General features: G+C 53.8%; 1 protein-coding gene across 2 annotated transcripts in view; it reads left to right on the forward strand.

Annotated features, from left to right (window-relative positions):
* The window catches only part of GPT2 (glutamic--pyruvic transaminase 2), a 31972-nt gene that overhangs the window by 3190 nt on the left and 13590 nt on the right, over positions 1-15192 (forward strand). For both annotated transcript variants that reach the window (XM_045772644.2, XM_045772643.2), the window contains exons 3-6: positions 4243-4332; positions 6790-6898; positions 11374-11507; positions 13587-13830. In XM_045772644.2, coding sequence (XP_045628600.1) covers positions 4243-4332; positions 6790-6898; positions 11374-11507; positions 13587-13830 — 577 coding nt within the window. The remainder of the gene's footprint in view (positions 1-4242; positions 4333-6789; positions 6899-11373; positions 11508-13586; positions 13831-15192) is intronic.

Genomic DNA, 15192 nt, shown 5'->3' on the forward strand with positions numbered 1-15192 from the left:
GAGTCCCGCCCTTCTTTCTGTGATGGGAGTGGAGAATGCTCAGGAAAGCCTGAAGGAGGGAGGGGAAGTTGGCTAAGTGGGTGTGAAAGGGGCCATTCTCCTCCAGGCTGGTCTGTGTGCGCTCAGGGAGGCTCTGTTTCTCCCCGACAGCGACAGCGGCTCCAAGCTCCAAGGGGGAGAAACTGTTAGCTTTTCAGATCCTGGTGTTACTGGGAGCAGCACTTAAAAATAAGCTGCAATTAGTAGGAGTTTTGAAAAGATCTGTCAGTTCTTCCTCAACCTACTTCTTTTTTCCTTTTATTGCAGGAGGGGAAGAAGTTGGCACAAGTAGAAACAGAGGAATGGCTTTACTTCTATTTGTAAAGTACACACAGTTGGGGCAAAAGATTCATAAATAGAGGGGAAAACTGATGATGACTGTTAACACCAGTGTGTACTGCTTCCGCACTGGTGAGAATGGAAGGTGCTACATAGCACGTGAGAGCTAAGATCGGAACCCCTGGTTGTTCCAAGCACAGGTGGTGAGAGCTCACTGGTCATTTTCTTTAGAGTTTAGATGCTACTTTAAAATAAATTTGTAGTGCGGGCTTCGAGTAGAACAAACCCGCCACCACCCACCCTGCCCAGGTCACCATGGACGTGCATCCTGGGCTTTGCTTTACGTGCTGTGGACCTCGGAGAAGTCTTTCAGAGCACCTTGGCCTCAGTTTATGCCTCTGCAAAATGGGGCCACTTTATTTCTTCTGAAGACTAGTTTGAGATGTTAGTAATGATGCTTTGAAAACAGCAAGCAGCCCCTTAGAACTCTTAAGAGACCTTTTCCCAAACTAAGGAGAAGCCCCAAGGGACGCCCTTTCCTTGCCTTCATGCTGAGCCTGTCCGGATCTGGGCATGCGTTCTGCAGGGTTCGCTCTGTCTTGCCTGGGCCTTAGTCTTGCCTTGTGAATGATCCTCTTTGGAGCTCATCGGCTTTCCTTCCTGTTTCCGCCCTGTGAGTCTCAGTTTCTACGGGTGACCCTTTCACAGATACCCAGAGTTCAAGGTATTTCCCATCCTCAGTGAACCTTGGTGGGACCTTGGGCACCCAGACCCAGGACAAGAGAGGCTTGGTGTTCCCAGGCTTCTTGTCAGCAGGCCCTGAATTGGTTGAGCAGTGCAGGGGGCGGGTGTGGGAAAGGAACATCCAGGGCTCTGTTCCAGGGAATAACTGTCCTACCAAGCCTTTCCCCCCACATGTCACATGAAATGACAGGAGCCATCCCTCGCTCAGGAAAACTGCCTTGTGCCTGTTAGAATCATCTTTTGTCCCCTCAGAGCTCATAGTGATGTTGGGCCTGTGAACTGGGAAGGACACTGATAACCTTTGTCCTTGTCCTTGCTGACACCCTCTGAAATATGCCATGCCTTGAGCCGCAGGGCCCATTCCCTGATCCCTGCTTAAGCTGAGTGGTGGGGAAGGAGTTCCTCTGGGTAAGACCTTATCTCACTACTGCAGAGGGAGGCCGCTCTGGGTGGGATGTCTGTAGGTGGATTATCTAGATACTGTTGAGAGGAAACAGGATGCTACCTGGGGACCGGACAGGCTCCTGGGGGCTGGGCGGAGGGAAGGTCACCATTGGGTGACCTACCAGGCCTGGATGAGTCACTGTGGACAAGAGTCTGTCCCTGGAGCCTTGGTATTTCCCATCCTATGTGGACCTTGAGTGCCTAGATACAGGAATGTGCCCAGAACAGTCAGTCTCCTCTATATGGGGACCTTTGGCTGGGCAGGCTGATCTGCTGCCCATTCAAGGGAGCCAGTCCCCCACCTCCCCCAAGCTTATCCATCACAGCAAAATGTCTGGGGTCTATGGGCACCCAGACCCAAGACAAGAGATGCTTGGTGTTCCCAGGCTTCTTGTCAGCAGGCCCTGAATTGGTTGAGCAGTGCAGGGGGCGGGTGTGGGAAAGGAACATCCAGGGCTCTGTTCCAGGCATAGTCTCTCCCTGCACTGGGCTGGCTGAGGGCCCACAGCTGTGCGTTGGTTCCTGGCCCTCAACTGTGACAGATTTTATCCCTAGCAGAGAATGGACTGTGCCCATACTGTGGAAATTACCTGTGTTCAGCTGGCTAGGCCTAGGGGGCTGTGGCAATTCACAGGCTGACAGAGGGACCTGTGCCAGGAGCCCAAGCCAGCAAGGGGTGGGTCAGTCCGGCCCCTTTGCACACTGTGGCCTGGCCCCTCCTCCACCCCCCAGCCTCCTGCCGCCTGCCCGTGGGGTGAGCCCTGAGGCCACGTGCTTCACAGTCTGTCTCCAGGGTCATGCTCTCACCCCTGTCCTAGCCCTGGAGCAGAGGGTGGTGCCACCCACGTGCCTTGTCCCTCAGGACACTTAAGCTGCTTCTCCCATGTACCCTGGGACCTCTTTTCATATTGACCAGCCCTGAAGAGCTCTGCAGAAGGTTACACAAGGGAATTAAAAGGCCTCTTCCTCACAGAAGCTCGTGGAGACTTAGCAAGTCCTGTTGATGAAGGGCCAGGGGCATTTCGGAGACACCCTCCTCAGCCCGTTCTGTGCCCACCCCACGCCTTCTTGTTCCAGAGCAGCCAGATCCATGGGGGGTCGTAGGGGTGACAGAGGAGGGTCAGCAAAACGTGTTTGCCAGCTACTTTCATCCTTTAAGGTCACGGTTTTTTACTTAAGGGTGTATAGTACTGATTTTGAAAAGGGAAAGTTTTCTAAAGGTGCTTTTATTCACACATTGTAGGAAATGGAGAAAAGACAAGGGTCAAAACCATAGAAAACAGAGAGGGAGGCAAACCCTAAGAGACACTTAACTCTAGGAAACAAACTGAGGGTTGCTAGAGGGGAAGGGGTGGGGGGATAGTGTAACTGGGGGATGGGCATTAAGGAGGGCACTTGCTGGAATGAGCACTGGGTGTTACACGCAACTGATGAATCACTAAATTCTACCCTTGAAACTAATAAGACACTATATGTTAACTAAATTGAATTTAAATAAACAATTTTAAAAAACCACAAAGAATTGTATTTTTAAAATTTGAATTTAGCATGCCCTGGAGGAAAGGGCAGCAGGAGATGGGAAGGCAGCCAGGCCTTCCACCCAGGCCACCCCTCGGTCCCGCCACCTCCCTGCCCCAGAGCCTTCTTCCTCTACCACGACCCTTTCGACCTCGTCCTTGGTCCGGCTTTGTAAGATGATGATGTTTGTACTCTGCCAAGTGCTTCCGTACTGTTTGTCTCGGGTAATCCTTCAGCCACCCCGGGAGGTCCTTGAACAAGTTGCTGATTCTTACTCTTCTAGTGGCAAATTCTGGACTTATCACGGAGCTCTGTGGAATCCCCACAAACCTCCATCCAAAGTTCATTTTCTCCTTTGCAGCAGCTGGGGGAGTCCTTTAGTCACCACCCCCCCATCCCCACCCCCGTGATGGTGAGGTTGGCAGGTCTCCGAGTCCCTCCTCTCTGGGACCTCCTTCCTGTGCTGAACACATTGCTCAGGCAGGCCCCAACTTTCTTCTACAGCCACTCTTTCCATCTCGGTGCTTTTTTTTTTTTTTTTTTTTGAAGTGAAAATCAGCCCACATTCTTTATTCTGCAAAGCCAGGTTGCAAGGGAACAAGCCTAGAATTCGGGGAGCTTCGGGAGGGGAGGGTAGCCGTGGTGCCCCTGCCATTTATTTCGGCTGTTGAGGTGGCGCCATGCTTGGGGGCAAGTTGGGGCCCCTCCCTGACGTGTGGGGGCCTCTGCTGCTGACCCCTGCCTCCCACCACTTTAGCCCCAAGGCCCCCTTTTTAGGCATCCTTCCCAGGCCCCAGTTGGCTGGTGGGCCCTGGACATGCAGCTGCCCCAGGGTGCCATGGCAGCCCAGGAGAGCTCTTGGAGCCTTCTCCGAAAGTGGGGGAGGGTAAGCATCGTGGTTGAGAAGAGTGATCTTGGAGTCTCGCTTCAAACCCCAGTACTTGTATTTATCAATTATGGGATCTCAGGCAAGTTTCCTAGCCTTTTGAAGCCTCATTTTCCTCATTTGTAAAATGAGATTAATGCTAGTTCTTTTTCATGGGGTGGTGGTCAAGGTTAAATGGGGCGAGCCATGTCAAGGGCTTGGCACTATGCCTGACACCTGGTAAGGCTCAAAATAGGAGTGTTTATTAATATCCTGTGGGGACATTGCTTGGCCTCTGGAATCCGGGATCTGAGAGTCTCCAAGTAACCACCTGTTGCCTTCTCTCTGCTCAGGGTATCAAAAAACCGTTCACTGAGGTCATCCGTGCCAACATCGGGGACGCCCAGGCCATGGGCCAGCAGCCAATAACTTTTCTCCGACAGGTAAGCTGGCCCTCAGGAGCAGAGGCTGCTGGGAGAGCAGGGAACTGGAGGCTGGTAGGGCCCGCCAGCTCCTCTCATCCCTGCTTCCTCCCCTGTCCAGCCCGCTGGGGACACAGCAGGCACCAGAGTGCCACAGGGAAGTGCCACTGAATGAGCAGCCCCTTCCAGTGCCTGATGTGCCCTGGGTCTCTCTCTCAGCCTCCTCCCCTTCCAGAGTTGTCTAGAATGCCTAGACTCATTTGGGGTTACTCTCGTGTACGAGGCCCCCAGGGACGCCCTTCCATAGTCCGTGGTCTCGGATCCTGAGGTCGGAGCTTGGTTGATAAGCACATCAGAGAGGCAGCCTGGAGAGGCAATGGCCCAGTGGGCTGGGAGGTGGTTTGTGGGGGTCTGGATACTTTCATCCCAAGTGAGACACCCCGAATTTGAGTGTCGACTCTGCCACTTACCCGCTGGGTATCTTCGAGCAAGTGCAGATCACCCGAGCACTGCCTCGGAGGACAGCTAGGGGCCTCAGTGTGACATTGAATACCAAGTGCTCACCCCTGGCCCAGCAGGAGAGAGTGTCGGTTGCTGACCATTGTCAGCTGCTGCTCTCCTGGTCGCCTTGCTGCTGTGACCCATCTTGGTCCTGAGGTCTCCAGGAGGCGGGTTTTTTTGTTTTTTTTAAAGATTTTATTTATTTATTTGACAGAGACAGACAGTGAGAGAGGGAACACAAGCAAGGGGCCAGTGGGAAAGGGAGAAGCAGGGTTCCCGCCAAGCAGGGAGCCCAATACGGGGCTCAATCCCAGGACCCTGGGATCATGACCTGAGCTGAAGGCAGATGTTTAACGGCTGAGCCACCCCGGCGCCCCTCCAGGAGGCGGGTTTTAATGTTTCAGTTTGAGCACCAGCCATAAAGATGCTGCATGAGCTGAAATTGTGGGATTGGTGGGCTGGAGGGAAAAAAAGCAGGGTGGGAGAATGCCATAGGGCCTCCTGAACAGAAGCTAGAGACCAGCTGTGGTGAAAGCTGTTTCCCAGGGAAGAATTGGAGCAAAGTATGGTCCTTAAGTGGTTAAGGTTCGCAGGCTCGGGCAAGCAGGGAAGCTGAGCACTGAAGTCCCTGGTCCTTTTCCAGGCCTGTGTCTCCTGCTGCAGGGGCTGGCACTGGCTGGGGGGGGGGGGGGGCTACCCTGCTCTACTCTCTGGGTGGAGGGGTACGGGGACCTTACTTAGCTCAGGGAGTTCACACAGGGTCTGGGGAAAAGAACCGAGGCTGGCACTGACCTGAGGAACGTCCATTGGGCCTCCTCTCCTGTGGCCGTGGCTGCTGACCTCAGGAGCATACCAGCTGCCCGTGAATATAAGAGGCCCCCAAGCTGGGCCCAGGATGGGGCAATGGATCAGACCAAACAGAGCAGCTCTGCCAGGGAAGTGGAGGCAGGAGGAGGCTGGCGGGCCCTGACTGTCCTAGAATCTCGCAGCTTTGGAGGAGAGAGGCGAAAGATGTTCCCCACACATGCCTGGGGCTCTGGGCATGAAGAAGCTCCTGCTGCCTTAGCCTTTTTGGCTGGCTGACATGTTCCCAAATTCAGTTCTGCCTCTGGCTATGGCAAACCCAGCCTCTCCTCGCTGGTGCTGGCGTCCTGCAGCCTTCACGCACCTCTCATGTTCACAAGTGCCTGTGGGAGGAGGGCAGAGGGCAGGCCGGGGCACTGCCCATTGTACCAGTGAAGAAAAGCGAGGCTCCAAGAAGCCAGCTCCCTCCCGAAGTCACCCAGCTGGTGTCAGAGCCGGGAGCCCTCACGTCCCTGCAGTGCTCTTGGCACGGCCTTAGGCTGCCAGCTTAGACTTGCCCGGTGTGCTGGGGTTTATCGGCACTTCTGCACACATTTCCTTGCGTAATCCTCTTAATTTGTGAGGTTAGGGTGATTTTCTCTGTTACAGAGATGGGAAAGCTGACCCGGCTTTCAGTTCTGGCCAGGAAAGGGGATGATGGTGAGAACCGGGGGCGGGGGCTGAAGGTGTGGGGGAGTGAGGAAGGGCTCTGTGCTCCTTTCAGTTGGGGTTTACCTGCCTGCTTAGCCCTGGCCCCTGCTCAGGAGCCCCTTGGATCTTGTGGCCCTGGGTGTGTGACCTGCTGTCCTCTTTGGAAGAGTTGGGGCCAGGGACTGAGGGGCAGGCTCATTCTGTTCCCCAGCTCCTCTTCTGGCAGTCCCCCTTGGGGTCCCAAGCCCAGGTCATGATGCACCCCACCTTTTAGCATCTTTTCTGCCGGAAAGAGCCCAGCATGCTCTTCCCATCCACCCTGAAGCTCCCCCAGGTGGGAGCCCTCACGGAGAGGTATACACACTGCAGTGTGTCCCAGAGTTGTCGTCTGCACAGTGTCAATGTTTAGGGTCCTCTGTGCCCCTCCTGGGGCTCTGGGCTGGGGGGGTGCTGGGAGCCCAGCCCACGCCTCTGTTCCCTCAGGTGATGGCACTCTGCACCTACCCAAACCTGTTGGACAGCCCCAGCTTCCCAGAAGACGCTAAGAAGCGAGCCCGGCGGATCCTACAGGCTTGTGGCGGGAACAGCCTGGGTGAGGCCCCCCGACTAGCCAGGTCCCAGGGGGCCTGAGATGACCATGGGTTCTGAGCGTGGACTTGGGCCTTGGCCCCGAACGGAGAGTTACTCATGTGAGTGAGTGTGTGAATGTGTATGGGATGGTGACACGCCGAGTAAATGAAAAAGGGTCTTCCTCCTCTTGTCTGCTCTGTTAACCTCCTGTTAGCGGAGCGGGGAGATCCGGGCCGTCTTTCGAGGAGCGGGGCACCTCAGTTGCAAGAGCCTGTATTCGCCCGGCGTTTGGCTTTACACCTGGGAACCAGCTTGAATAACTGACCTTCTGTCCGAGCAGGGGGTTGGTTGGATGGTTTTAAAGATTTATTTATTTTAGAGAAGAGAGAGAGAGCAGGGGGCAGGGGGGAGGAGAGAATCTTCAAACCGACTCCCTGCTAAGTATGGAGCCTGATGTGGGGCTCCATCCCAAGACCCCGAGATCATGACCTGAGCCGAAATCAGGAGTCACCCAGGTGCCCCTCAGAGCAGGGGGTTAAACCAGTGATGGGCCTCAGCGAGAGGCGGGGTGAAGTGCGGTGTGCGGCTTTGTCCAGCCTTCTTGTCTGTCACCCCACGGCAGGAGGTGATGGTCAGTTATCGGGGGGGGGGGAGTGCTGTGAGATGCCTGTGAACCCCCGTTGGGTGGCTTCCTTCCTTCTGACTGTTCCGTCCACCCTCCCATTCCCTGTGTTTCCCACCACGCCGGCCTTTGGTCCTCTTTGCTGGAAGCCCACGCCTGGCCATCTGCCTCCTTATGGAGGGAGCACGCCACAGAGGAGGCCCTGGAATTTGGCCCCTGTGGATATGAAGATGATATTCTCTCTCCCTTTGCTGCGGAGATGGATTTCCAGTCCTGGGGCCCCTGGCCCTTTGTTCTCACCTCCTGTTCTTTGTTCTGTTTACTTCGCCCCATTCCTTTGCCCCATGCCTACACAGGGGATCCAGCTTTCCTCACCCCAGGAAAAGTAGTTGTTCTTAGAGCTTTTTTTAGGACATGTGCCTGAATGTTCTGGAACATGGGAGAGGGATTCTTCTGGCTTGCCCAGCAGGGGATCAGCTACCTTTGGCCTCTCTGCCATCCCCCTGCCCCTCCCCTCCCTTTTTCTGCTCCTTCCTTTTAATGAGAACCCTATGCTTAGTTGCTTGCTGTGGTTACCCCACCAGCCCTCTGTCTGAGTCTGGTTACTGTCCTTCAGGGTGTCCTTCTCAGCTCCCCCTTGCTTTCCTGCCCGCCAGCCCGGGGGGTCTGGGCCAGCACCTTGTGTGGCAAGGCCGAAACCACAAGCTAGCAGAGAACCCCCCCCAACAGCCCAGAGGCGCAGCCTGCAGGCACCTCTCCTCCTGCTCCCTCTGCCCAGCCCACAGGACAAAGGCGCTTCTCAAAGACCCGGTGGCCATGGGCCTAAGATTCCTGGAAGCTGCAGGGAGAGGCAGGGGGAGGGAGTGTTTGCCGTCTGCATGCCTGATGTGCATGTCTGGGGAAGGGGGAGGGGTTCTTCGTGCCCTGTAGGAAGCTTTCGAGTTTTTGCAACTCTGTCAGCTAGGGCTCTGGGAAGGGGTTGGGGAGACCATGGTCATGTGAGTCCCTTCTTGGAGTGTTGTAGCAAGTGGAAAGTCGGCCTGTGGGGCTTGGGGACCTGCACTGAGTTCTGTCTGTGGACCCTATGAGGCTAGATGAGGGGGTACTCCCTGAACCTCTCTCCTCCTCGAACTAGGAAGTACTCTATTCACCTCCGGGGCTTCTGAAGGAGGTTGACGTGTCAGGTGTGAGGAAGCCCTGTCCCTGGGGGTCACTGCCAGTCCCTGCCTCTTACAGGGGGTAGGGCAGTGTCATCCTGGGGGTGGTGCTCTGTCAACTAAGCCTGCCGGCCCATAGAAGTAAGGGAAATGGAAAATGTCAGTATGCCCAGGGTGACCCTGACCCGGGTCAGGATTATTAAATACGTACACAAGGTCTTAGAGCTCTCTGGATGTGTTATTATCGTGCCCTTTAAAATTACTTTTTAAAACAAGATTTACTTATTCATTTGAGAAAGTGCCTGCATGAGTAGAGGGGGGGCAGAGGGAGAGAGAATCTCACGCAGACTCCCTGCTGGATGCAGGCCTCAGTCTCACGACCCTGACATCATGACCTGAGCCAAAATCAAGAGTCAGATGCTCAACCAGCTGAGCCACCCAGGCGCCCCTAAAATTACTTCCTACTAGAGTTTCCTATTTTCTGTTTGATGAGTAATTCAGTTCCCAGGTTGTATCTTGGATCTTAATAGGATTATGAGGTGGAATCTGGACATCCAGGGCAGTGCCGGTCCTTATCTAGCCCTCCTGGAGCACGGCTCTAGGCCCTGAGGGACGAGCCCTGAGGGACGCTGGTGAACCAGGCGGTGGAACCTTGTGCTCACAAGGTTCATGGTCAGATTTGGGGAAGACTAACATTAAAAAGAATTCACACAAAAAATAATCTCTAGTTTTCATGAGTTCTTGGAGAAAAGCAGAGAGCTATGGGGCTATAACCAGGGATTCTCATGTAGAGGGAGGGTTTAAGGAGCAAATACGATTCAAATTCATGTGGATGGTGAGTGATAGAGAACTTGGAAATGCATGCCAGACAGAAGAAATGGCATGTGCAAAGGCCCGGAGGTTTGAGAACTGCATGTGATCAGGTGAAGGGGTCTGGATGGGGCGCTATGGGATGGGGCTGGGGAGTTTGGCAGTGGCGATGATGCCAGTTTGTAGGCCATGGGAGGCAGGTTGCCATCAGTCTGAGGGCAGTGGGCTCTAAGCAGGGGTGTAGTGGGGTGGAGCCAGGCAGGGGGGTAGGTGCTCTAACGGAGATGCAACAGAAGAAATAGGTAATGGTCCCTGCCCTCAAGGAACTTACAGTCAACATGGGGAGACAGAGTTTCATGTGTATACAATAAATAATGAGAAATTTTAGGTCAGGAGAGAGGCTAGGCGTGGGGCCGTATCTTTATGACAGGCCTCCTAGAGAGAGACAAGATTTGAGCTTTGAAGGACCAGTGCAGTTTGGAGCACAACAGAAAAGCTGAAGGAAAGGGTGGAAGGTCAGTGGCCTGCAGGGGCGGGGAGCTTGCCAATGGGTGAAGGCCTGGGAACTCAAGGAAGTGGATGAGCTCGAGGCAAGAAAAAGGGGAGGCTTGGCTGGCATGGGAATGGACATGGAGTGGAGGGGCGGGCCTTGAGAGAAGGCAGAGGGAAAGTTTGCTGAGGATGGGAACTCAGAAATAATCAAGACAGTCACTCCCAGAGGAAGGATTCTCTAATACCAGCATTTGTACCTCCCCACTGTTTGAATTTACAAACTATTTCAAATGCCTTAGAATACCCCAATAATGTAACAGAAGACCTTGAACCCAGCACCTATATTTGATACATGTTAATGTCTGCCACTGGAACCTTAGAGAATTGGCCTAGCCTCCCCTCCCTTCCCTCTCCATCTTACAGCTGGTCAGAGGGGAAAGGCGAGCCCAGTGATGAACAGACCTGAGGCAGAGCCTGGCTGGCCCTCTTCAGGAGAGCCTCCAGCGATGAGCCTCCAGGGTTCAGGGCCCAGACGGATACTCACTGAAGCCCAGAAAAACCCCATCCTGCCTCCTGGGGCTGGGTTTGCAGTCTTAGAAGGAATAGGCTAGTTCTCTTCGCATGTCGTATAAAATTCAAATGGTGTAAAAGAATATAGAGTGAAAGTCTGCCTCCCACCTCTGAGCCCCCAACCTCCCCTTCACTTCTCCGGAGAGTTCAGCTCACCAGTTCGGGACTCCGACCAGATTCCGTGCATGTGCAAGTTCCTGTTCTCAAATTCTTTCTAAAAACAGTGGCCTGGCATTAAAAAAAAACAACAAAAAAACCCTCTTTGTTGAGGTATTAAGAAACCAATAATAAAACGAACAACTATTAATGTACAGCTCGAGTAGTTTTTGTACGGGTACACACCTGTGTAACCCTCACCCGGATAAAGACATGGGACATTTCCAGTGCTGCAGAAGGCTCTTCCCGTTCTTCCAGGTTCTGTGGAACCGTGTGCAGGCAGTGGTGATAAAGCCGTAGCAAGCCCAGCAGTAGTGATTTATATGTTTAGAATGTGTATGACTCCCAGGAGGATGGATGAAACAGGTATGGGTACATTTGACTGATTGGAAGCCAGGGAATAATGCTTGACGCCTAGTAGCGTGTCTGTGAATATTGAGTAGATGAATGGATGGGTGGATGGGCCGGTGGATGAATGGGTCGATAGCAGGTGAGTGGATGGATGGATGAGCGGGTGGGTGGGTGAAGCCCGAAACTGCTTGCCGCGATTCCACTGCCTAGAGTAGTGGCAGTTGGGTCCTAAGACCTCCCCAACTCCCCATCCCCACCGCAGGTAATTACATGGATGTCACCAACTCCATAGAGCCCATCCTCCGGCTTCTAGTCTCTGTCTTGCTTGTTGTCTTACAGGGTCTTACAGCGCCAGCCAGGGCGTCAATTGCATCCGTGAGGACGTGGCTGCCTACATCACCAGGAGGGACGGCGGTGTGCCTGCAGACCCGGACAACATTTACCTGACCACGGGAGCCAGCGATGGCATCTCTGTACGTGCGAGGGTGGCTTGTTACCCAGTGTTTACCCACATGAAGAACAGCCTTGCATGTTAGGGCCAAGGACGTGAGCCTGCCTGTAGGGAGACAGGCCTGGGAGGAGGGGTTGGCTAGTCTCTGGTCCCTGCTGTTTCCCGCAGCCTTGGTTTCCCTCCAGGGTGCACACCCGCGAGTCCAGCTGGAGAGGAACCATGGGCACTTGAGGATGCCTGTCTTTCCGGTGGCGTTGGCCTTTCTCTCACTTAGTTCATACTGGTACTGGTGTTCCTCCCCTGCCAGGTGCTGGGGAGACCGTGGGAACCAAACGTGCTTGGCCCCTGCTTACACGTAACCTGGTGCTGGATCGGACCAGCATTAATATCACATAAGTAAATGTCATACCACAAGCTTTCCGTTTCCCTTCTGGGTGAAGAGGACGAAGTGCCGCAGGAGGAGCAGCAGAGGGCGGGGCTGGTTGTGGGGAGCAGAAGGGCTTCTCCAAGGATGGCTGAGCAGAGATCTGGGGGATACGTAGGCATGAACGGGGAGGCGGGGGACAGGGTGTGTTCTGAACAGAAGGTCAAAAAGTGCAGCGGCTGTGAGCTGGACAGAGGCTGTGTGTTTGCAAAAGGAGAGTCGGAGTGAATGAGCACAGGTAGCAAGGGCCAGAGTTTCCAGAAGTGGGCCAGGAAGGCAACAGGGGCCTGAGTCCTTCAGGGCCTTAGTGGCCATGTTGAGGAATTAGGTCATGGTCCTAAGAACAATGTCCATTGAACGATTTGGGGGGGGAGCGGTGACAGACCGATGGGGGATAATTAGATTTATGTTAAGTTTTAACTTCAGCGGGGAAGGGGCATAATGGATGTGAGGGAGCATTTAGGCGGTGAGGAAGAGGTGGCTTGGGCTGGGCTCAGCTGTGGATGCGGTGGAGAGGGCTGGTATCAAATTGTGCTTAGCAGAGGGGCTCTGAAGTCCTGGGTCTGAGGGACCTGCGGGCTTCCATTCCCACAGAGCATGCGCGCTCCTTCCCATGCCTCATCCGTGCTGGGGCCTTCAATGCATTTATTCATTTTTCCCTCCTCAGGGAGTGCGTGCTGACCCTTTCTTGAATGGGGTTATCTCCCTCTTTGACCTCCAAGGCCCTTGTTCCTAATGTTTGTTGAGTGCTTTAATCGTTTCCCAAAGCCTTTCAGATGCGTTTAGCTCTTCCTGGAGCCCCGAGGAAACAGGCCCAGGAACCTTAAATGCTCTGCCTGGCCTCTTGGGACATTTGGGATTCTGGTGATGGGGCTCATGTCTCCAGCCAGCGCATCTTCCGCTGTGTTCTGCTGTCAAGGCCTCTTCCTTCCCAGAGAAGCCCGCCTACAGGCAGAGGTCCTAGAGCGGGGGGGGGGGGGGGGGGGGGGGGTCCTCAAGATTTAGTGAAGGGAATCAAGTTGTTGAGCTTCTTAATCCAGTGGCGTTCTTGCCGCCAGGAACTGAGCCTGTGTGTGAGGTGGGAACTGTTCCAGAACAGGGTTTGCAATCAATTATTGCCACCTCCACCCGTATCCCTACGGGGTTCGCGTGGCCTGGTTTCCCAGGAGTCCTGCTAAACCTTGAGCCACGCAGCGGTGGAAACGACCAGGTTGAAGCGCCACCTGGTGGTCGTGGATGGGTATTTCATCCTGATTCAACAATCCCTCCCTTGTTCAAGGGTCTGCCCAGCCGTGGGTACTGGTAGTTACTAACAAGACAGATTCCTGTCCCTCATCCCCGCCAGGACATACGGAATGACCTTAAGGGCCAAGACAGGGCCAGTTTGTGGACTGCTGCTTTAAAAGGCCTCTTTAAAAGTATGAGCATTGCATCTTTTTAACTACTGTGCTCAGAGCTTTAAAGCACTTCCTGTGCTTACTCCTCACAGCAGAGCTCGTTCTAAAGATGGGGACAGTGAGACTCAGGGAAGTCAAGCAGCTCACAGGGGTGCACCGAAGGCAGGCAGCGGGGTGGCTGGCAAAGGCTGGGGTGGGGACCTCCTGGGGCATCTGCCCAGCAGCCCCCAAAGGGTGGAGATGGGCAGTGTCCCTGGAAGACGTGATGTCTCTGTTGCAGACAATCCTGAAAATCCTGGTTTCTGGAGGTGGCAAGTCACGGACCGGCGTGATGATCCCCATCCCACAGTACCCCCTCTACTCGGCCGTCATCTCCGAGCTCGATGCCATCCAGGTGAACTATTACCTGGACGAGGACAACTGCTGGGCCCTAAATGTGAACGAGCTCCGGCGGGCCGTACAGGAGGCCAAAGACCACTGTGACCCCAAGGTGCTGTGTATCATCAACCCCGGGAACCCCACAGGTCTGTGCTACACTTCTTCGCCAGGTTCTTGGGCGGTGGGGGCAGGGCAGCGGGCGTCCTCCATGTCTCTACACTAAAGAGTTAAATAACGTGACATTCCCTTCCTCCCAGTTTCCCAATCCAGTGCCAGATTTGCTAACATAAAGCCATAAAATCTGCCACAAGCCAGTTTAGGAGCTGAGCAAATGCAGGCATTTTTTTGGGACAGGGTTGTATTATTATTAAAACCAGGGTTTGTTTGTTTGTTTTTTCCCTTTCTTGCATTTGCAAAGAATCTCCTTGAGGGTATTTACACACAAGCTGTCACCATTAATCATAGGCCTCATTTTACCTTTACTCTCAGTTGTTCTGCTGAACCAGTTAGCAGAATGCTGGTGTGTGCGGTTTTGATTTTCTTTGACACAGCGTTACTCGTGTACTTTGAGACCCGAGGAGGAAACGCCTTGTGAAAAACAACAGCAAACAAACTGAAAAGCCCTGCTTCCAGAAGTTGAAAAGCACCCCTATTTTTACATCTTTTTCTATAAAGAAAAATGCACAGCCCTCCCAGTTTTGATCTTTCTGGGCTGCTGGCTTCATTTGCCCCCAGTGCTAGTTGGATGCCGAGAACAAGGGCTCCTCTCTCCTCCTTTGTGGAGATAAATTGGGTCAGGGCCAGAACGCGTTGGAGTTGATTGTGCGTCGGCTGCTTTGGAACATCAGATGATGCTTCGGTCAGCTGGAAGCACCACTTGAATTCCTGAGTGCAGAAAATGGGTGCGGCTCACCCGTTTCTGTACATCAGCTCCCCGGGGGTAGGGATGCAGAGTCTGTCCAGGACGCGGTAGGAAAATGACTACAGCTGGGTTCTCAACCCTGGCTGCACATTTGAATCACAAAGGGAGCTTTTTAAAAATGCCAAAGGCAGGGCTGTGTGCCAGAATCTCTGGGGATCCGGCCCAGCCACCAATACTCCCTGTGCTGAGGAGGAGAACCTCTATCCCAGGACAGTGGTTCTCAGACCTCAGCTTGCTAAAAAACAAACTGCCGGACCCCACTCTAAGGTACCTGATGTAATTACGCTGGGGTGGGTCTTGAGCATTTGTTTTTCTAACGAGCTCCCAGGTGATGCTGAGGCTACTGGTCCCAACTTGGAGTAGCAGGTCCTGTATCTTGGGACATACTCTGTATGCCCAGTTTCTGTTAGAGGGTTGGTTGCTTCTTAGCCGGGCATTTCTGTATATCTTTTCAGCTGGCTGGCTGGGAAGAAATAGTTGCATCAAAGACTTTACTATCTTAGGTAAAGGGATCATGTGAGTGTATATTAATATGAGTAATTTTTAAGAGTAACTTTCTGAGTGGGCAGAGGCTGGTTTTGCTCTC

Source organism: Ursus americanus, chromosome 21 (genome assembly GCF_024610735.1).
Source record: "Ursus americanus isolate L20-20 chromosome 21, mUrsAme1.1.p, whole genome shotgun sequence".
NCBI classification, from domain to species: Eukaryota; Metazoa; Chordata; class Mammalia; order Carnivora; family Ursidae; genus Ursus; species Ursus americanus.